The 22,261-nt window shown below is 48.9% G+C and overlaps 1 protein-coding gene across 4 annotated transcripts in view; it reads right to left on the minus strand.

Moving 5' to 3' along the window:
* Positions 1 to 22,261, minus strand: part of LOC144175865 (arginine kinase-like) — a 107,530-nt gene that overhangs the window by 8,203 nt on the left and 77,066 nt on the right. For all 4 annotated transcript variants that reach the window (XM_077704892.1, XM_077704890.1, XM_077704891.1 and 1 more), the window contains exons 3-5: positions 16,299 to 16,525; positions 12,470 to 12,796; positions 9,666 to 9,870 (exon numbers count right to left, since the gene is read on the minus strand). In XM_077704892.1, coding sequence (XP_077561018.1) covers positions 9,666 to 9,870; positions 12,470 to 12,796; positions 16,299 to 16,525 — 759 coding nt within the window. The remainder of the gene's footprint in view (positions 1 to 9,665; positions 9,871 to 12,469; positions 12,797 to 16,298; positions 16,526 to 22,261) is intronic.

Below are 22,261 nucleotides of genomic sequence, written 5' to 3' on the forward strand. Positions count from 1 at the left end.
CGCGATTCATACGTTACTTCTTAACTGATATGGCATTGTGCTCGACAGCCACCAAATCGTCCTTGTAGTCGGTGGCAATTCGTGCGTCCTGATAAAATGACAGCACCAGAGTGAACCAACTAGCATCACGTACCCTAAAAATTTTTCACTTACTTCATTTTCCTTATTTTCCCCCGTGTCATCTAGAAATAAACTCATGACCACGTGCCTCGAGCCGCCTCTCGTACCTACTTCGGCTTCTACAGCTAAATCGATGTAACTATCCCTCCTCTTTTGTTGCTGCTACTCTACTTCGCGGCTCGAGGAAGTACTTGTTTATCAGAGACGGTGCTTCCTGGTCCACAGCATGAGCCGCAATGAATATGGCGCTTTTCTGTTAGTTTAGCTTTCCTAGCTCGTAATGGGCTCATTTTTCTCTGAGTTTTTTTTCCTATCTTCGTGTTGTGAATGAAAAGAAGAAATGCGCTTTCCGCTACTGATATAACTGTTTTTTGACTTGCAAGCCTGTGCGCTTGGCGACTCGATGGTGAGCACTGAAACAAAGCCATCAATTTGTTCAGATGCTGGCGTTACTCCAACTCGCCTGCAGAAGGATGGCAAGTTGGGCTAATTGGTTCATAGTTACCATAATGAAATGCAGCGCGAATGCAGTGTGCTCCTGTGTTTGAAGACACTGTTGTAATTGCTAAACATAAGGACCAACGTGTGCGGGAAATTATAGTAGCGTATCACATTAGAAAGAAGGGAGAAAAGTGCGTCAGCATTCCGTCAATGTCGTTAGCCGAGAGTGAATATGCGTTCTTGAATGGTCGCAGTGCACAATAGGGTAGTCATTGGCACGTGATTTGTATCAGTGGTGTTATCGCGTTTGCCAAGGTGATGGAGTGAATTATTGTTTTACTGTCTGGTGCAGTGCGTAGTGTGTGGTATTTGGCAGGCATAGTTTGACAACGTTATAGTTTTGCTGCAATCGCGAGAAACATGATAGGAAGCCACGAGGATTGAGTATATATATGTGTGTGTTTTTTTCCAATAAATTCAGTTGCGAGTCAGCGCCGTGTCATCGTTAATTCTTCTTTTGTCCCGTCCTTTTTCGCGCTGCATTTCATTATGGATCCAACTCGCCTACTGCGCTACCGAGCCACAAGACAGGGTAGTCGAAGTGGTGTGGGCGCCGGCCCATCCTCCATGGAGGGCAATGATCAAGCCCACCTCAAGGCCCGAGGTTTCGTCGACCAGGCCGCGGAGGACTCAAATGAACCTATGCCACTCACGACGTACCAGGAAATTGCAGAGCACTACAGACTCGTTCGCAGAACACTTCCACTGCCCCACCCGCAACTAACAGACACAAGAAACTACGCTCAGACTTGTGCAAACAAATACGTATCCCCACCCAACACTGATGCACCTTATGTTTCCAAATCAACACGAAGCCCAATGCAAATTCTGTACGCAATCAGGAACACTTAGGCACATTATCCTTGAATGCACCCAGAACCCTGATTTGCCACTTCCACCCCTTCCCAATTCCCCCGAGCAGTGAGAGACGCTGCTGTCCAGCTCCCTCTTTTGCGATCAGCTCCTGCTGGTTGAGAGAGCGGTAGCATCAAGGACGGCACATGGCTACCTGTAAGAAGGCTCCACTCCCACAAAGCTCTAGCTGCCAAATAAAAAGTTTTCTCTCCCTCCAACTCGCCGTGAGCAACCTGCGTTTAAGAGGCCCCGTACTACTGATTTCCTCAAGTTCGTGGTAGCACCAGAAGTGATGCAATCTATTAATACGACGGCGATAGCAGTTGTGTCATTAAAAGTTGCAGAGGCCTAAGTATTAGATGCGAAGCATCTCATGGTCGGGGTTATGTCCCTCTCTTGTCGTTGTCGTTGTTGCGCCGTCCACAACCCCACTGCGCATGCTCGGCTTGCTGATTGCCCGGTCCCTTCTATGGCTCCTGAAGCGACAGTGTTGCCGGTGTCTTCCTGGGCCGGCGCGAGACGAGCACGCTCCCCCTTTAAGGGCTCTTGGAGCGACAGTGTTGCCGGTGTCTTTCTGGGCCGGCACGAGGCGAGCACGCTTCACGCGCCTTCGACGTTTCATCGTCGTCGGCAGCGGCGTGCGTCGGCGAGTCTCGGCGGGACGTGATTACAAGCAGCCCACAACCATCCGGGGAACGTGCATCGACCTCATCTTCAGCAACTTTATGAAGGGTTCATCCACTACAACAGCCCTTGACTTTACATTTCACACACCATAAGGCGGTCATAATCCAAGCGGAACGCGAACCACAACTCGACGTCACCTACGTTGAACATGATGATGATAATGCTTAAATAAAGACAAACTCATACCACGTACAACGTCTCTCTCTCTCTCTCTTTAATGCCTCTCCACTCTAACACCCCCACCCCCCTCCAATAAAATTACACCAACTTCCCGTAGGGGCACCCTGAATAGTATGCGAAACAGCCATGGGGTCAACGCAATTTCCCATTTCGTAGTTACGGTAAGTGAAAAGTGTGGTAGTTACCATGGAAACCAAATGGTAAATATAACGGAGGCTACGTACCTCAACCTCACGGAAACGCAATTTCCCATTTCGTAGTTACGGTACGTGAAAAGTGTGGTAGTTACCATGGAAACCAAACGGTAAATATAACGGTAGCTACGTACCTCAACCTCACGGAAACGACGAACTGAAAACTAATGGGCACTTGAATCGACCCCATGGCTGCTTCGCATACTACTCAGGGTTCCCCTACGGGAAGATGGAGTAATTTTAATTGTTACGAAATGAGAATGCGGAAGCTTTCTTGGCAGAACGTCAATGGGTATTCTGCCGTCGTTCAACTGTAGCCAAAGAGCTCAACACTGGACACATTGCAGCTACTTGTTGCAGAGTCGCTATTCATGCTGCTGCAACACTGCTTCCACAGACACTGAAGGCCAAGCGTTACTGCTGGTGGATTCCTGACCCACGCGCTTTTCTATGCAACCCGTCGCAGCCCACGGCAACTGGGAGTGCGCAGAATGTTTCTGTGTCATAAATTTCTGGTGCACGCGCTATGGAAGGGGTCGCAGCCAACGGGGATTGAGCACGCACCAAGGTCTAGGAATTTAGCGGATGCCAGCAAAGTGCGACCTTTCGCCAACGTAACCAAGTAACGCTGGGGTGCTAACAGCGATTTCATAGTTCGCAAGACGTCGTTATACCACCGGTCGTAGCCACTGACCCGAAATAGGAAGTACGTCGCGACACCAGGGCGCGAAGCTAAAGAATGTAAGGGTGTTCAACATATCTTCCCTGAAAACGACTTTTTTTATTGTTGTTGCCATCATGAGGGGATTTAGTTCGCGGCCGCTAACGAGTCATTTAATGGGATGCAATTGCTCAATTTTATGCCTAGAGAGCTCTCCGGTCTGCCTAAGGAAGAGGCCCGCCCCGTCGTCCCTGCAAAGTGCGTCACGCGTTCAAGGGCTCGATCATAGCTTCGGTTGAAGTAGATCCTCCGCAGGCTGCTCGCGCTACCGCCCCGACCACATTCCGGCAGCCGGAGTCGCTGGACAATGTTAGCGAGTCTGCCGGGTCGGGATACGTTCTCGACTGCGCATCGGTGGGACTATCCTGTAGGTTAAGGCGCAGGAGGAGCCGGGCCAGGAGGTCGAGGACTGCCGCCGGGCGGGAGAAATCCTCTCAAGGGTATTACACCCCCTGGCGGCAGAGGAGGTCCCCCACCGGGTGAAGCTCCTGGAGGCAGTGGAGCTCCTCTTCCAGGAAAACCCCCTGGCGGCATAGGAGGCCCCCCAAAGGGTGAAGCTCCTGGAGGCAGTGGAGCTCCTCTTCCGGGTGAACCCCCTGGCGGAAGAGGAGGTCCCCCACCGGGTGGAGCTCCTGGAGGTAGTGGAGCTCCTCTACCGGGTGAAGCTCCTGGTGGCAGAGGAGGTCCCCCAAAGGGTGAAGCTCCTGGAGGCAGTGGAACTCCTCTTCCGGGTGAACCCCCTGGCGGCAGAGGAGGTCCCCCAAAGGGTGAAGCTCCTGGAGGCAGTGGAACTCCTCTTCCGGGTGAACCCCCTGGCGGCAGAGGAGGTCCCCCAAAGGGTGAAGCTCCTGGAGGCAGTGGAGCTCCTCTTCCAGGAAAACCCCCTGGCGGAAGAGGAGGTCCCCCACCGGGTGGAGCTCCTGGAGGCAGTGGAGCTCCTCTACCGGGTGAAGCTCCTGGAGGCAGAGGGGCGGGTGAACCCCCTGGCGGCAAAGGAGGTGCTCCACCGGGTGGAGCGCCTCCACCGGGTGGAGCGCCTCCACCGGGGGAACCAGGGGGTGGCTGTAACGGTGGTGGCCCAGTCACCGGCTTTGGCGCGTCTGAAGGCTCGGGTGACGCGTCCGGCTTTGGTGGTTCCGCAGCCGCGGCCTCCTTCTCGAGCTCTATGAGCTTGAGGATGCCGGATGCCATTTCCCTGACCGCCTGACCCTCGGTCAGGCCCAGACGTCGCTTGTTGGAGATGTCGTAGACGCCGCCCTTACTGTCCGAGTGCTCGCCGCTGGTGCCTGGGAGCCGCGCAAGCAGCGCACCTGTCAGTATCCCCTGGCCCGTGTAAGCGCTATAGCGTCTTCCACGCTGTGCGTCTCAGTGCGTTAGTTGAATTCTTCCGCGACACTCGCTGAGTTCCTGACGCGAAACTGTTCAGCGCGTTTCGGGCTTGACGTGTGGCAACGCACAGTGCATGGAAAATGTGTGAAAGCTGACACGAACGTTGTCGTTAATTTCTGGTGTTTTCCACTGAGAGACGGATCACGAATAGCAAGACTGCGCACCGCTCTGCGGCCGCCAAGTATGCAGCTGGGAACTAGTCATCGCGCGTCGTGTCACACAGCACGCTCTCGCCCTGTCGGAATTCATATTAAAAAAAGTTATCGCAAAATTACGCTTGAATCGAATACAATCTCGGAAAACGAGATTTGGCTCTGAGTGTGAATGGAATTGAGCAAGATTCTCGTGGGTAACGTCGTGAGCCCGCTGCTCTCTCGTCGCACTGATCGTTGCTGTGAGCTGTCAAGGGGCCACCGAGCAAGCGATCATGCAAAAACTGTCCATCCTTCCATGTGGACGACATTCGGGTATTGCATTAGCCCTGCAGGCACGGAAGCAGGACGTGCGCTCGTGCAACGCCTGGCAGTACGCGGGAAACTGCGTTACTGGGCGCCTAGATACTCATCCCTGTAGCTGTTTCGAACGCCGAGAATGTAACCTAAACGAGGGACAAATGAGGCACCCCGTATCCATAGTTTTGGGAAAATAGCCATAAAATTGACGCCCGCAAACTCAACAGAGTTTTCATCTACTCATCCAGGCTGCTGTTCTTGTGTGCTTCGCGAAGTAGCAGGCCCCGGCGTTAGTAAGGCTAACCTATACACTACTTATTAAATACCTTCCTCTCTCCCTGCCGGGGATACTCCAGGAATTTAGCAGACATTTATAAGAAGAAAACGTCCGTTAGTGGTTTCGAATGTTTTCCTATTAAATTTCCAAATAGAGGAACAACCCACCCCGTCCAATGACCTATAAGTTAGCGTTCTTATGTCCCTACAATTATATCCATGCAAGGAGAACAGTTGGTCGCTACTGACAGGAATAAACAGCTTTGAGGCTCGCGGTAAGAGCTTTGCGATTCTAAAGCCCCGAGCTAACGCTTGCATCAATGAAGGCACGTATATGCTGCAACAGAGTAGCGTTAGAAAGTCAATGAAGCGATTGTTTCACGCCATGTTTTGCTCATTTTTTGCGCTCCGGGTATGTCTGGCGGATTTCCGACCAGGTCCTGAATGATAGATGAAGGTTTTAAGGACTCAATTACAGCCGGCGCCTGGCCTAGCGAAGCTAAAAGTGCCTCGAAATGCCCAAGAAAATCCTCCCACCCCCTAAATACGCAATGTGTCGATGCTTCATCACAGCGAAGCGAGAAATCCGCTCTTCAGCAGGGGCTTCAGAAGTAAGCTAAATCGCATTCTCAACAACGAAATCAACGAGTGCAGGTCTACGCCAAGGCCATATACTGCGGCAGGAGGCAATACCTCCGCGACTCCTTAGAAAATTGACAACTGCCTGTGTACCAGGCGCCTTGCAAATAGCACTCGGCACTCTATCACGCAGGAAATTCAACCCGTCACCCTGCAGGGGCTGACTCCAGTACCACCTCCCTTTCATCGAGTGGCCGTGCTCCAGGTCTCCTGAACATGCGCAGGCCACCTTCACTGCTTGAAAAACGTGACCTACTCCTTCCCAATGTCGCAGACCCACGACAGACGTACCCCCTGTATGTCGTCCACGACGTGAGGCTATCTGGCGCGATTTCGGCGCAAAGGTTGAGCACATTGATCGTGGGGCCTCGTCAACCATGACCTCAATGACTTGCGACTGACATCTTTCACGACCCATGCAGAAAAGCTGGTGGAGCGTATATGCGTTGTACAGTATCGCCATTATAAACTTCACGCCACTGCTGGACAAAAAGCCTTTAACGCCGGAAAAAAAAATTCTGTTGAGAAACCCCAAGGATAATACCAATACCCCACGTTAGAAACTACGTTCTCAAATGACCGATAATACCGAATAGGCAACACCACGGTGCCTATCTCAATAAGTTTGCTCTTTCGGGGCTCGCACGGGCGTCTTTCGCAAATGTTTTTTTTTCAAGATTTAGTGGAAGCATGGTCCCAGTTGCCGCGACACACGGTTGCAGGCTCTGATTTTCGAAAATGTGAAAGTTCACTTGATGCTCTTTCTTCGCGCAACGCTGTGATGACGCTTTTTTTAATGGGTTGAAAATGCCGATGCCATTATTTGTTGCGACACTATTATGAAATAAATAAATAAATAAATAAATAAATAAATAAATAAATAAATAAATAAATAAATAAATAAATAAATAAATAAATAAATAAATAAATAAGAGAGTAATAAACGTTTAATAAAAACGAACAAATTTGGTGCTAGATGGCAGGGGCACCAGCCCTGTGGGGGGCAACCTTAGTCCGGGATGCCCTGGTCTTGGCTGGCTGCCCGGGCTCTAGTGACGACTTCTTGTTGCGCCGCAAGGTTCGAGCTGGTCAGCCGGTCCACCCACTGCTCGTAAGTAGGGTTAATAAATAAATAAATAAATAAATAAATAAATAAATAAATAAATAAATAAATAAATAAATAAATAAATAAATAAATAAATAAATAAATGAAAATAAAGCGCATGGCTGGCACGTTGTGTTCAATCTTGTTCCAGCCGAAACTTCAGAACTTCGGCTACCCGCGGAGCCGCAGTCGTGACCGATACCCCGGGCTGAGAGTCTACGAGACAATAAAGCTTTCGTCCGTAACTACGCACCGAGGCTCCGAACATACTACTTGAATGCCATTACTAAACGATTCGCGGGAAAGAAGTGACATAGCGGATTTCTTCAACGTAAAAATTAAGAAAAAAATATTTTCTTCTCCGGCATGTTGCAAGCGCTCAATTTTTGTCGGTGATAGCACAGACACTATGTTTTATAGCTCGCTGTGCACCTAACTGGTACAAGGAAACTGCAGTACAGGCGAGCGTCGCAAGCCACGCAGCATTCTAGCAAGAAAATTGGTCGCCAACTCGCCCTGCAAAAGTAGATTTCCAAACAAATCTGTTGTAAACCCCTACAAATGGTGATGGAGGAGGGTATGAAATGTTTCTCGTCGTCTCGGCGGGCTTGTTGTTTGCACTCGGCTAGTGTCACTAGATAAGGACACGGAGTGTCGGCACCCTTTTCTCCTAATGGGCCGTGCCGCCGCCATGATCATTGGTCAGTTCGCATCACGTGAGATTTGTTTACACTAGCTGCGACGGTTCCTGGGCGCCGCCACTGTGTTGTTTATGCATTTCAGTCGGTCAACTCTGGTAGGCTTAGCTTGTCCTCCCTGCTCTACGGCTGCGCGCGGATGACGTCATTCCGAATGCGAATCAAATATAACGCGTGTATCAGAATATCAGCAGCCGAAGTTTTGGTTGTTTTGGTAGTGTTGCTGCGTGCCTTTGTCCTTGATTCGGCATATATTGGTACAGTGTTACCCAAGCCTTTGACGCTGTGTCTTCGCTGCGCTTGCCGCTTACATGACGCAGCGTGCCGCTTACATGACGTTGACGCGAGTGAAACTGGGTTCGCAGCGCTTCTGTCGCAGCGTGTAAACGCGGCAATTGCTTCGCAAGCTTCACGAATGCTGACATTGCTGAACAGCGTGACATTTAACGAAAAAAAAAAGAGGAAATAAAAGGCCCCGTCGTCATATTGTCGTCGTCTGAAGAAAACGGGAAGGCTAGGCGAGTCAAGGTGATGTTCTGGAAAAGGCGAAAAAATTGCAAGACATGTGAGCATTACAAGATAATACGAATGCTTACAGAGCAGTCTTCTTCTCATGAAAACACGATGCTTGCTTTTGCGCCCACAAGTATACTAGGTAAATATGATGCTATCAAATACTTTTATAGTGCATGCAGAATTAGCACGAAATATTTATCACTAGATAGCGTATAAGTAGAGAACATTCAGCAAAGTGACATGCTGCTGAGGGGCCCAGTTTATTTAATGAATTTTCGTTAACGCTAGCGAAATAGCTTGTCCCACTTGAATGTTTTTAAACCTTAAGAAGCATTGAAAGGGCATTCAAAAGAAACTGTTTGCTAGCGGTTAAGGAACATGTGCAATTATATTCCAAGAAACTGTGTAGTCAAGGTCGCACATATAAAGCGAGTCTTATAACAGAACCAGGTCTCACACAGACCCCAAAAGAACAGGAAATCTTACCATATGGTGTGCGCCGTGCTGCGTTGATAAGGAATTGCATCCTTTTAAAGCGTTGATGGGCCGAGACACCTGTGCTCTTGGTACTGTTGCTTTAGAGCGCTACTTGAACGAAGAGCCGTGTGGGGCGCTCTGAGCCACATCGTCGTCGGCTTCTTCGGAATAATTCCACGGCACCGATGTCGACTGAAGGGACTTGGCGAATGTTAAAATGCCTTATCCAGACAGTTGAAAAAAATTTGTCGTGCTTTTCTTGGATGTTCATTGTCAAGATTTCGCCAGAGACTCCATGATAGGCTCGAATATCGCTTAATTTAGTTGCACTCCAAACAAGGCTTAGCTGCCTCGCTCAGCAAGTCATCTTATATCCTAGAAAAATTTCATATCCAGCTGTTTTTGCCCAAAGGATTTGGGTATTTCTTTGCCTTGGAGACGCTATTTTAAAAGCCTACGTAATTTTCGAATGGGATGGAATAAATTGGCATTTTGTATTTGTTTTCGCGCATCGTGGTTGGAGTCAAATGCGTCAAACGCCAGCGTTAGAAAACTCCGACCCGTTGCGGAGCACGTTTTGCCAACGTTGCCGCTTTCCGCCACGCGTCGCCCAAGATGAACTGGTCACGTGACTAAAGCGCAGGGAAGCCGTTGCGGAGCACGTTTTGCCAACGTTGCCGCTTTCCGCCACGCGTCGCCCAAGATGAACTGGTCACGTGACTAAAGCGCAGGGAAGGCTAGCGATTGGCGGAGACTGGCCGGGGAAGAAGGAGAGGGCTTCGTTGGCCGGTCCGGGCTGATGCGTTTGGCATTGCGATGTACAAATGCGTGGCGGCGCGTGCGCGAAAAGCTCACCTCGCACTTGCAGGTTGTACTTGGCGGCGATGGAGTCGAGCTTGGCCTTGTCGGCGGCCAGCTTCGGCAGCTGGATGTGCACGCTGGCGCGGATGGTGGTGCCCAGGTTGGTGGGGCAGAAGGTCAGGAAGCCCAGCCGGTCGTCCCGAGAGAAGGGGAGCTTCTTCTCGATCTCCTTCACGCCGTTCACCATGCGGCTGAACACCTGCGCGAACACATGAGGGGGCGTATAGGCGTTTCCTAGTCAGCACAGCCAAACGACGCATGGCGCCATCTAGGGGCATGTTTGAAGGTATGTCCACGTGCATGTGGCCTTCAATTTAATCACTCAAAGCCGCTTAGTATCGTAGTGTAGTAGTTCCGCTCCTGCGAAGCAAACATCCTAACCCCGGTTCAGATCCCGTTACCGCTTTTTTTTTTTTTTTCATTTTCAAGGGTTTGACATATTTAAATATTGCCACTTGTTATGACGCATATAATCTATTTATGACATCCTTATGCATTATAAATGGGATTTCGGGTATTTTAGTTTCCTTTCGGTGAGTTTCAGCTATTGCTTCTTGTACGTTTTTGCGGGTTTTCCTCTTTTAGGTCGGTTTCGGCTATTTCTGTTCAATATTTTTCTACACCGTGGTTTTGGCTTCTATTTATTTCAGGTCGGGTAGTTTTGTATGCTTTAGGTACGTTTATGCTGTGATATAACCCCCATAAGCCAACTGACTAGGAAACGCATATACGCCATGCGGGGACACCATGCTCGTGCCAGAGTCGGGAATTTCGTCTGCTTGTAACCGCAAAAGCGGCATCCAAAGGGAAAGTTCATTCACGATCGTCCATCACTGGACCTTGTACTGAGGTCTCCTTGGGAACGTCGCTTTCTGCACTCTCGAAGGCCCTGCGCCCTCTCCATTCTATCATTCTCTGCTCTTTTGTCGCGCACTCGGCGGACGGAGCGACACGAAAATTTTCCCCAGATGCGCCACCTGTTTATCACGCAATCATGTCTTCAAAATAGATATTCCCTAACCCAGCCCTTCCGGCAAGCAGTGGGAAGGCCTGCTGACCAGCTCCCGTCACGCTGACAAGATCTTCCTGGTCACCCCTGCCAAGGCTGCAGCCAAGGCTCACGGGTACCTGGACTGAGGCCAACCGACCCCAACGAGTGACGGCTCAACGACCACCGTTTGGTCGATTAAACGCCAATTCTCTCTCTGTTCCCGTTCAGCTCGACACTCGAATATGCTTGTGTTTTACACAATATCCATAGTTCTCTTTAGTCAGCGTTTCTGTACTTTCTCTACTCCACCCACTGCCAATTCTGAGTTGTCCTGGCCAGGTTGTTAATCAGTACGCGTACGCCGTCGTCATCCTGACCTGTTGAAAGCGAGAACCTATCCTCGAGCGTTTGTCTAAACATCGAAGCCTTGCTCCTCACTGCTGCCAAACTTATTTTAATTTTTCGACAATTTTGTTCCTCCCCAATATCTGTTTCCGTCCTCCCCTTTTCCGTCCCAAACCTCCCAAGTGTTAAATAAGTTTTTTTCTCTCTCTCCCATTTTTGCCTCCACTTCATCCCCTTTGCACGCTGGAAATCTTTGTAGGCTGTAACTATGGCTGCTGCGCAACTGTCAAGAGATAGCCTCAGAAATAACCCGCCGCGGTGGCTCAGTGGCTAAGGCGTTGCGCTGCTGAGCACGAGGTCGCGGGTTCGATTCCCGGCCGCGGTGGCCGCTTTTATGATGGAGGCGAAAAGCAAAAACGCCCGTGTGTACGAGATTTCGGCGCACGTTAAAGATCCCCAGGTGGTCAAAATTAATCCGGAGCCCTCCACTATGGCGCGCCTCATCGCCTTCGTTGCGTCGGCGCGTTAAACCCTACAATCAATCAATCAATAGCCTCAGAAATAGACCAGGTTGTGTTTGAGCCTTGTGCACTAACGGTAGTCATCGGAAACAAAAACATCCCAGTATATTAATGGTGTCTCCATGGGTCCGCACAATATTACATGAAATACACGTCTCTATGCCTTTCTGTCCGGACATTTTCTCTTGCGATCCACATTCCGGTGACACAGTTCAGGTGCCCGCATGTGAATATAAGACAGCTGTTCTTCCTCGGGCTTATCCTTCGGAACCTTCATAAGAACCTCCACATTATTTCAAGACACCTCCGTAATGTTCGATGCTGATTTACAGAACCCTTCGCTGAGCAGGAACATCCTTAGGCGTTTCTCTATGAACCAATTTTAGTACGTGAACAAGCCCGCATAAACGTGTGGAAGAACTCTTGGCATAGCAGAAAATATGTTACTCAGGTACTGTAATAGGGAAGTCCGTTTCCGTAGCCCTTCAGGATAACTTTACAATGTGATGGTAAACTCTCTGAAACCCTCCGAGTGCTGGAACCCTCCGAGTAGGCTGCCAAGTATGGATGACAAGGTGGACCGCAGCTGTTTCGAATTCTCGATTTCACGAAGACGGCAAAGTTGAGAGTTAGAGAAAACAACTTGACTAGCCCGCATTCCGCCAGATTACTTAACCGTCTACTTGGAGAAGGAGGCACCAGTTTCTCGATACTTGCTAAAAAATATCGTGTTCCTTACTCTTAACGTATCTAATTGGTTTGAAACTCTTCGTGCTTGAATTATATTGCAGATCGTGATGCTTCGGAGCGTGCTTGTTTACGTGCATGCGCCTATTTCTGCATTTTACGCGGCCCCGCTCGAACTGTTGCATCCCAGATGCCTATCTGGCCTGTTGGGTATGGTACTTCAGCAGGTCTCCTGGGAGGATTGGAACACGCACCTGCTTGAGGTCACCGCCCTTCTGCATGGAGATGATTCGGAGGTGGTCCTCCTCGTTGCACCAGACCAGGAAGGTCTTGTTGTCGTTGTGGAAGATGCCCCTGCCCGTGGGCCAGTAGCGGCAGGCGTTGGCCGCCTGCAGGAAGCGGTCGCCCTCCTTGAAGAGGAAGTGGTCGTCGATGAGCTGCTGCTGGACCTGCTTGCTCATTCCCGTGAGGGGGTAGTAGGTGCCCTTGAGCTCGCCGTCCAGCGTCTTCAGCGTCGAGCTGACCTTCTCCTCCATCTCCTTGTACTGGGCCTCGGTCAGGCACGGGTTGAACGGGTATCCCTGCGTGCGAAGTTAAAGGGGCCATGAAGACAAAAATACAACTTCGCTCAATTTTTTAAAAAGAACTAGCTTTTCGTAGCTCACTCAGATTAATTCCGCCACAAAATACGCTAGTATTTCTTGGGCTACTTGGACGCGGAAATTTTGGTCTGTCTGTCTGTCTGTCTGTCTGTCTGTCTGTCTGTCTGTCTGTCTGTCTGTCTGTCTGTCTGTCTGTCTGTCTGTACCTCGATTCAGCCGCCCAACCAAAATTAAAGAGCTGTTGAACGAAACGCTTATATAGGTAAAGCATTTCTAATCTAGTGGCAATGTCCATGCTCGTCAAGATTGTTGAGAAAAAAGAGGGCATTACGCATATTTAAGGCAGAGAATCATTACCTAAGTGATATTTGCTGCGTTCCTATGATTAAAATGACATGGCTGCTTCATTTTTCTAATAGGAAATGAAAAAACAATACGCCGTCGCCCGCTGTCGCCCGCGACACTAACGCTCCTAGTGGATTTCCAAGACGTTCAACTGTAACAAAGTATTCTAGTAGGTGGCGCAAACAGCCCTCGAGGAGTAAAGTACCTTTGCGTGAAGAAGGGTCTTGCGTGGGGCAGTGGAATGCGGCAAAAGTGAACAGATTTAAGTGGCCGGGACGGCGGATAGGCTATCGTCTTTAGATGACATTTGCAACGAAGTAGGGAGATACGCAACCAAATTTTTAAAACCAAAATAAACTCAAGAGATATCAAAAAGCTTTCAAATTTCGCGCTACAGTGACGTAATAGCGGCAGGAACGATGTAATATGGGTCAGCAGTAAAAACATAGTTACCAGTGCCCTAACTGCAACTTAGGATTCAAGTAATACCAAACGGAACTAGAGGTCACATTACAATCGGCGAGCCATGTTTATTGGTGGTGGCTCAGGTCCGCGGCCGCCAATTGCAAGCTTTTGTGACGTCATATGTCGGCGTCCGCCAATCGAAAGTTTTTGTGACGTCATATGTCGGCGTCCGCCAATCGCAAGTTTTTGTGACGTCATATGTCGGCGTCCGCCAATCGCAAGTTTTTGTGACGTCATATGTCGGCGTCCGCCAATCGCAAGTTTTTGTGGCGTCATATGTCGGCGGTCGCCAACCGCACATATTGCAAGCTTCTGTGACGTCATAGAGAAAACGCCTTAAAGTGGCTGGGGAGTCGCCACCGCTTCATATGTTTTCTTTAATAATTATTCCTTTGAAGTTTGCGATAAAATTGGCATAGTTGTTATCGGGACAGAAGTTTTTTAATGCGCCCAACTTGTATTTTCTCTTGGCCCCTTCAAGAACACATGTTGGGGGTAAGACCCTTAGGAATTGGAGCTGTTGGCGTCTCCTGCAGTCGTCGTCGTCGTCGTCGTAGTTGTCGTTCGTGTCATGTAGTCATGGTACTAAAACACCGGGAAACTCGTTTACGCCTCGCTCTAGAACGTAACGCGTAATAAAAATAAAAATAAAAACACCGGGGCACTCGTTTACGCCTCGCGCTAGAGAGCTTCGTGCTTCAAAGACACGAGACTTTTACAGAAAAGCTGTATACCTCTACCTCTCAACGGTTTCATCTCCAGTGGAAAAAATGCCAAGGCGCCAAGAATAAACGCATACACTGCATGCTTCCCCTTTCACCAGTTTTCACGTTAGTGGAGATGGCCCGGGATTTGTTACTCGAAGGCGCTTCCAACGTTTAAAGGTTGGCCCATTCAAGAATTAGTAAATCTAATTGAACGAAAAACATTTAACTGAAATTGAAATATAAAGGGCAAGAGCCCGTGGTAAGTGGAACTCTTGATAGCGCCAATGCTTTCACTTGTTCAGGTTAACTTAAGCAATATTACAACGGCGCTGTAATCTCGCGCCCGACCATAAAAAACACCTGGTCTTCATGGAAAGTTCTGCGTGGCTTAAGGGTTCAAAATATTACGCAGGGTTTCTGTGAGCTGAGGTTTTCGTGCAGGTGAGAAAGATTTTTACAGTCGGCAAACGCTGTTAAACAATTCGATTTTATTCCTCACTACGGTATTTCGACCCGTTTTTGGAATGTGATGCCGCTGTTAGTCAAACGAAGAATCTCATTGGATACCACCAATTGGAAGCGCTTTGATGATAATAGTCGACATTATTTTCGATAGCGGAATGAAACAGCGAATAAGTCCCTGTTTGCACGCCCTGCAAGGGCCTCACTTTCCCAGTTTAGGGTGGAGAACGTACTAAAAGACGCCACCAAAATTGTTTTGATTGATGCAAGCTAGATGAGTGGACCCTGGAGATACAATGTATGTACATCTTCGTTCACCAGCTCCACGTTTTTTTATGACCTAACCTAATATATTCGGACGAGCAGCGGGACACACACATGACCACCTTTCTATAGGTTCTGCAGTGATTTATGACCATACACTTCCCAGCCGGAAAGATATTGCTACGCTTTCCGGATTTAGCAAGCAACGAGAAAAGAGACGACTGGCTAGATGACGAAAGGGTTGAGCATAACTCCACCATGTGCCGCGATTCGTGATACGGGACATTAGTGTTAGCACTCCGTTATTGTTGTAGCACCACGCCTTGTTGAGGGGGTAGTTATTTCGGGAATGAGCTAGAACAAGAGCGTCTACAGGATGGCCGGACCAACTATGATCCAGCCTCTCTGCATAGGCTATAGAATGCTTTCAGGCGATTCAGATATTCATGGTCTTTCCTCGTCCAGTGAAAACTCGTTAATTCGAACTCGGTTAATTCGAACTTGCGGTTAATTCGACCTTACACCTTGGTCTCGGCACAGCCCCGTATATTTCAATGAGGGAAAACTCCCCATAATTCGAACGCGCCCGTATCCAGAACGGTTAATTCGAACGGGGATCCTCTAGTTTCCATCGCTCCTCGCAGAAGAAGTCTACCCAAAGTGGTTAAAATGTGTTGCTAATCCAAACCAAACCAAATTTACTAGAGATGCAAAACAACAAAACAGAAAAACAACAGTGTGGCGCGCGCGCTACGTTCCTGCAACAGCTTATATCGCTTCTACAAAGGGCGCCACGCCACCAGCGCCACTGCTACGGCGCATGCCATTATTATTTACGAAACAGTATTTACGAAATCACCTGCCCCAAACGTGTAGTAGCGCCTAATTCGCGATAACGAGTCCAGAGGTGGCTTCTTTGTGTTCTACTCGCGCAGTGTGGCGCGATTTTCATTCATTCTGGCGCCCTCCCGCTAATTCGATCTCCGCTTAATTCGAACAATTTCATGGTTCCCTTCGAGTTCAAATTGACGAGCTTTTACTGTAGTATGGTCAAATGTGATCTACTACTTTTTTTGCGGCAGCACTGCAGGTATATGTTAGTGTTCGTGCTATAGTTCGCTGCCGGCCGTTGTGTCAGATCTTTAAGTGCACCAAGTAATTTAGGCCTCAAGGCTGCTACGCCCGTGTCATCGGTGTCGCGTGCGCCCTGCATGTGTAAGCAGCGGATACAAGCTTACCTGGAGGGAGCGTCCGCAGCGCACCCTGGTGGAGACCACGTATTTGTTCTCGGGGTCCAGGTCCACGAGCGTGTTCATGTCACCGAAGTCAGTGGGCGGGTGCTTGTCGGTTGACTTGAAGCCCCCGTGGTAGTCCTCGATCACAGGGTTGAATAGGTCGGCGAACAGCGTGTACGCCTCGGCGTCGGGGGCGTACAGTCCCACGCCGCTGTCGAGGTTCTCCACGCCTGCGCCGCAGATCGATGGATCAATCAATCAATCAATCAATCAATCAATCAATCAATCAATCAATCAATCAATCAATCAATCAATCAATCAATCAATCAATCAATCAATCAATCAATCAATCAATCAATCAATCAATCAATCAATCAATCAATCAATCAAAATCAATCAATCAATCAATCAATCAATCAATCAATCAATCAATCAATCGAGTTTAATCGGCGACTTATTTATTCACCGGGCCCGTAACATCTGTGCCTGATACTCCAGGAGCCTTGTTCTCCATTTTTTGAAGGACGCAAGACTCAGTGACTCCTGGTGATTTCCCGCGCATGGCGTTGAAAAGGTGCTGATCGATGGGGGCAATTTCTGGCCCACCACGCGAGACTAAGTCCGTCAGTTAATTCACACCACCACATGCACCACAATACCAATAAAGAACTGGAGCCCCTGTGGGGGCCCTGCTACTACTGCCTCCGGCCGAGCCACCACAGAGGTCAGTTTTTCTATGCATTGACTATCATATGCAAAGTGTGACTCACAGACTTCAAATGAACTGACACTATAACGTAAGCACCAAGAACGGTCTGTCCTCGTCCACCGTCCTATTTCTGATGCAGAAATGACCTCGGTTACTTGGTTTCGAAAGCCACGGCAATAACGCACGTGGCCTTGACACACAAAGATATGTCGGAGCGGTCTGGGTCGTTCTTATTTTTGCTGATTGATTTCTGGGCCTGTTTCGCTGTTCTAACTTCCGCAAGGACATCTAGTGGACCCCTTTTTGAGAATCAAGACAAACATTGTTCAAATTGCCTGAGCGATGACTTTGGCGTATTATAAGTTGTGTGGTTGTGCTCAGTGAGATAAAATGCGGGGAGAAACATTGCTGGAGATCTGTTTTCGTGTACGTTAAGCTAGGCGGATTAATGCATACAACAAAAGCACCCGATGATAAATTATTGCTTGCACTAGGCGCAGTGTCGGCACAGTGCTTCCGTGCATCATGTCGGTATATGAAACAATCCGGAATGCCCCCAAAATGGGAAAAAGTAGGGCTGCAGTTTTGCTGAATAGGGGATTTTGGGGCGGCGGATTCTTATTACTCTGCTAGAACTAGTAGGCTCGTAGCTGTGTGAAACCTCGGCTGAAGAAGGCAGCAGCACAGATAGGCGAGAAGAGGAAGTGGGGAGGGGGTGCGGGGCAGGAAGTTGACTGATCGGATGGAGATGAAAGGGGGGAGGGAATGAAGTAAATTTAATCTGCCAACACAAATCTTTGACACTACCCGAATCGACCTGCTAGTGCAATCCTTACCGCATAACTCAGATCGCTGAGCCCGAACTTCTTGCAGGTGCATCATTCATGACCACCGCAGTTCTCTCCGAAGTAATTACTGTGGAGTTGCTCGGTGTAATGCAACGAATTTTCGCACAGCTAATGTTGGACGCGAAAGCTTGTTGCGTGAGCGGACTCAAGTTTAGGACGTTGTTTTCTACGAGGCTTAAGAGCCATTGAAAACAACAATTGAAATGTATGGGATGTACGTTTTGACAACGAATTGCACAGAAATTACTTAGAATTCTGCAAACTATTGTTACCAGTGTTCGTATTCCAGTCGACGCCTTCAGCTGTGCGAAATACCACTTTAATGTTACGGTATCAGCTATAGGATCCTTACCTGTCTGCTATTTGAACGGGGAAGCCGGAAATGCCTTTAGTCACACAGAAAGTTTATGGATTGTACAAAGGGGAATATCGTCATGAGGGGCAAATGAAAACAGGAACACGAGAGCTCAGGAACTCTGGAGTACACTTGGTGACGGGGACAGTAACTTTGTAGAAATGCCCTACGCAAGCGTGACAGCAAAAGCTGTTGACGTGTTCAGCAGTCTCGCTTTTCAGAGAAATTCAAGACTCAACGAGCCACGCGAGCTGCTCAAGACCCAAAATTATCTTTTCTACGTGGAGTTCGAACGAACTTCCGCCACAAGCATGGTAAAAAAAAGTTAAGTTGGATATTACAGGATATTACAGGATATTACAGGAAATGTCAAGTTGGCTATTTTGCAGAAGGCTTGAAAAGTTGGACTTTGAAGCAGGTAACACCATACAAGACAGGGATATTGGTGAAGTATAGTGATGTACTATTACTACACTTATTTGCCAACCAACTAATTTGCCAACCAAACAAGAAACTCGCACTTCCACGCTCCTCGAGGGGCGCGAATGGTTTTACCGGAGCGGCAGTTTGCGAGGGAAGCGCTCTTTGACAGCCGGGCACACCCGAACGATGACGGTCACGCGACCATTGAACGCGGCGGTGGCGCCAGGCCTGGACGACGCCGTGGCGTTTTTTCGAGCCAGCTATCCGCCCATCGAGCGGGGAGGGCTGGCAGTGAAAAGTGAGCCACCGTGCACAAAGGGCATATCGAACCGTTGCGCGCGGTTCGAAGCGAGCGACATGTCAAGGGCGCTTCGATCCCAAGAGCCCGTGTTGGCACGCGGCCGCAATCAACGAGACAGGCCGCAGTCGCATGGCGAGGGGTGCCCAAGGACACGGATTGGGGTAAGTTATTGTGGAGGGCTGTGTGTCATTATTGGCGAGGCAGATTGTATGTTGACGCCAAGCCGGCTGTTTTTTTTTTTTGCAACACGAAAGTGTTTTATTCAGGGATACACAAATATTTCACCGGCGTCACATTCGTCACGGAAATGACGCCAGTACAGCGAAGCAAGCGGCCTGTAAAGGGTGCACACCTGCACACAGGGTCTTCATACGGGGAAGCAACCTTTAGAACTAAAGAGTACGTTATATATAGGGTTGTTCGTTTTCGGGTTTGATATTTTAACACGAAAGTGTTGTACGCCGGGATACACCAAGATTTTACTGACGTTATGTCCGTCACGGAAATGACGCCAGTACACCTTTGCCGAAGTGTCCCGCCAGTAGGACGCTGCTCGCCAAGCACACCCACAAGACAGCCGCCGACCCGCAAACAATGCTCAGGTGCAGACTTCGTCGCACATTTCACTTTCGTGTTCCACCGATTCCCGTTACAGAGGGATCAATAACAGTTTTTTGTTTGTTTTCACCAGTCGTGGTGGTTCGAAATTTTACTGGAGCCATTGAGAGGTTCACATCGAGCGTGCTAGATTGATTAATACAGGTGGTATGAGCGGCGATGCGCCGTTGTAAGAATAACAACGCTTGAATATTTACTAGCAGTGATGGTTATTTGTAGATGTGTACAAGCTGTTTTCCGGATTAAAGGTCTGTGTAAACTAGACCGAATTTCCCCCGGCGAGGCTTACGACACAATAGCGTAGATGCACCAATCAGAAATATGAACGGGTAGTGTGGGTGTCAGTTAATTCGTCACGCAGTGCCGAAGAAGTGCCGTGTTGGAAACGAGGAGAAAGAAAATATGCCTGGCTACTGGCACAAGCGATCGTTTCGATCGTTCTTGTGCAGGTCATCGGGACCGAAAATAGTTCGCGTGGACATCTCATTTAAGCCAATAGGCAGATGAGATGAAAACCTTACGAGAATTTTTTTTGTTTTGCAGGAGGCTTAAACGATGCTGGTGGGACGTACTTCATTGAAACACTGTCGCCAGGGACCTTTGAAAGGAAAGACACTTGGCCCGAGGAATCGGAGAGAGGAAGAACATAGGGACGCTGCCTCTGCAGCTTTATAAGAGAGTGCTACTATTTTTATAGCACAAGAACAGGGATTTCGCTTTTTACATGTGCGAAGTGTTCTTCAGCAAAGCCCCTCTGAACTACAAGTTAGAACCCTCTGGGTATAAGTTTTTAAAGAACGAGGTAACTGCATATAAAAATACACGGCTCATCATGATCCCTGGCTTGTTGGTCTGGGCTCCAAAATCTGAAGATTGCCTGATTTCTCTTCAGAACTTGATTCACGCTTTGCGGGGACCATTTATTTTATTTGTAAAGAGAAGGCCCGGATGAGATCGGTTAGCTTTTGTCACCGTGGTTGGCGTACGGGCGACATGGTGAATATTAAGAACTCATAAACGGAGTTCGACAATAGCCTAACTGGTTTTCGCAGCACCAGCGGCATTAGCTATCGCAGGTGACATCAGCCAGAATTGCCTCGTTCCCAGAAGTGAGATCGGTTAGCTTTTGTCACCGTGGTTGGCGTACGGGCGACATGGTGAATATTAAGGACTCATAAACGGAGTTCGACAATAGCCTAACTGGTTTTCGCAGCACCAGCGGCATTAGCTATCGCAGGTGACATCAGCCAGAATTGCCTCGTTCCCAGAAGTAGTCTCAGGTAGGGCTGCTTTTGTAGTTCTTGGCGATTCAATGTTTAGTGTTACAATCCAATTTGTTGAGTGCCGATGGCCCTTACGCAGTCTGTGACTGCCTCTTGGCCATCGCAGTACCGCGGTCCATACGACTCTACCTGCCCATTCTGCGACTCCGCCGTACAGAATGTGAATGTGCAGCATCTGCTGTCGACCTGCCCGGGACTGCATCAGATCCGAATACGGCACCTTCATGCAACCGGACTCCACCCTGGCTTCCCTCCAGACCTGGAGCGCTGGGTTCATGGACCGTTTCATCGGCACCTTCTGGACTATTTACGAGAAGCAAACTTGTTCGTGTACCCGTGAATCGTGCACCGTTATACCGCAGGGCAAACTTTCGAATAAAAAAAAAATCAAGTAGCCCTATCGCTTAACTCCTAAATTGAATCTCTTTCTCCTCGTTCGCCTTCGTTCACTCTTTTAATTAGTGGTGCAATTGTGTGTCCCTAAACCCCGTTCGCTCTATGTGTGCAGGGATTTCTTTTCCTTCGAGCCTTCCGCTTTGGGACAGATGAGCGAAAAATGGTTATCGCTTGCCTCGTGCTGTGCAGGATCATGGACTCTGCCTTGCCGTTTTATAATGCAGGTGCCAATTATTAGAGAACAGCAGTTGCCGATTATGACACAATAAACCAGTCTGTCGTTAAAGAGCATGGTAAAGCCTTTCTCAGCACTCAAACGTCGGTTCCCCGTCGACGAAATTGGCGAGACTATGTCGGAGGCTACTGAGCTTGGAGGCAAAAGCGAGTGCCGGAGGACAATAGCTCTTGAAGGTGGAAAGGGGGAGCGCGTGGCGGGGGGGGGGGGGGAGGTGAGGGGGGGGGGGCTATGTAAAAGCCAGTACACGCGTCGCTCAACGTGTAGGCAGAAGCGCCTTAGAACTAAAACACATGAAAAGCCTAGCGATTTGTCAGACCTGTACCCTTCTGCACAAGCCCACGTGAACAACGGAAGAGTGCAGATTTAAGGGCACTACGTGGACACGTGGACAGTGCATTGCCTATCACGTGCGCACCACCGGTCGCACAAAGGCGACAAAAGGCGCGGGCTTGTCGTGGCCGGAAGGTTTTCGCGTAACTCGAGTTCATAAAACGAAACACCATTTTTTATTTTTATGATTTCGTTGTGAATGCAGCGTATTCAGAATTTCTAAGATAGATAGTGTTGTTTATAAAAGGACTGAAAATTCGAAATCGCCAATCGCCGCTTGCTTAGTGCCGGGTTTTGAAAACGAAGGATTAAAAAGCGTAGGAAGGTGTCCAGGTGCTTTGAGAGACTGTTTTTTCGAGGTCCTTGAAACTTACCCTTAACTTGAAAATCAGAACTAAGAGCACACAAAAAAATTATTGCTAAAATTCCTGGCCGATTACTCTTGGTGCTTCGATGTTTAGCGTC

Source organism: Haemaphysalis longicornis, unplaced genomic scaffold (assembly GCF_048455015.1).
Source record: "Haemaphysalis longicornis isolate Haplotype H1 unplaced genomic scaffold, Haemaphysalis longicornis Haplotype H1 scaffold_3, whole genome shotgun sequence".
NCBI lineage: Eukaryota > Metazoa > Arthropoda > Arachnida > Ixodida > Ixodidae > Haemaphysalis > Haemaphysalis longicornis.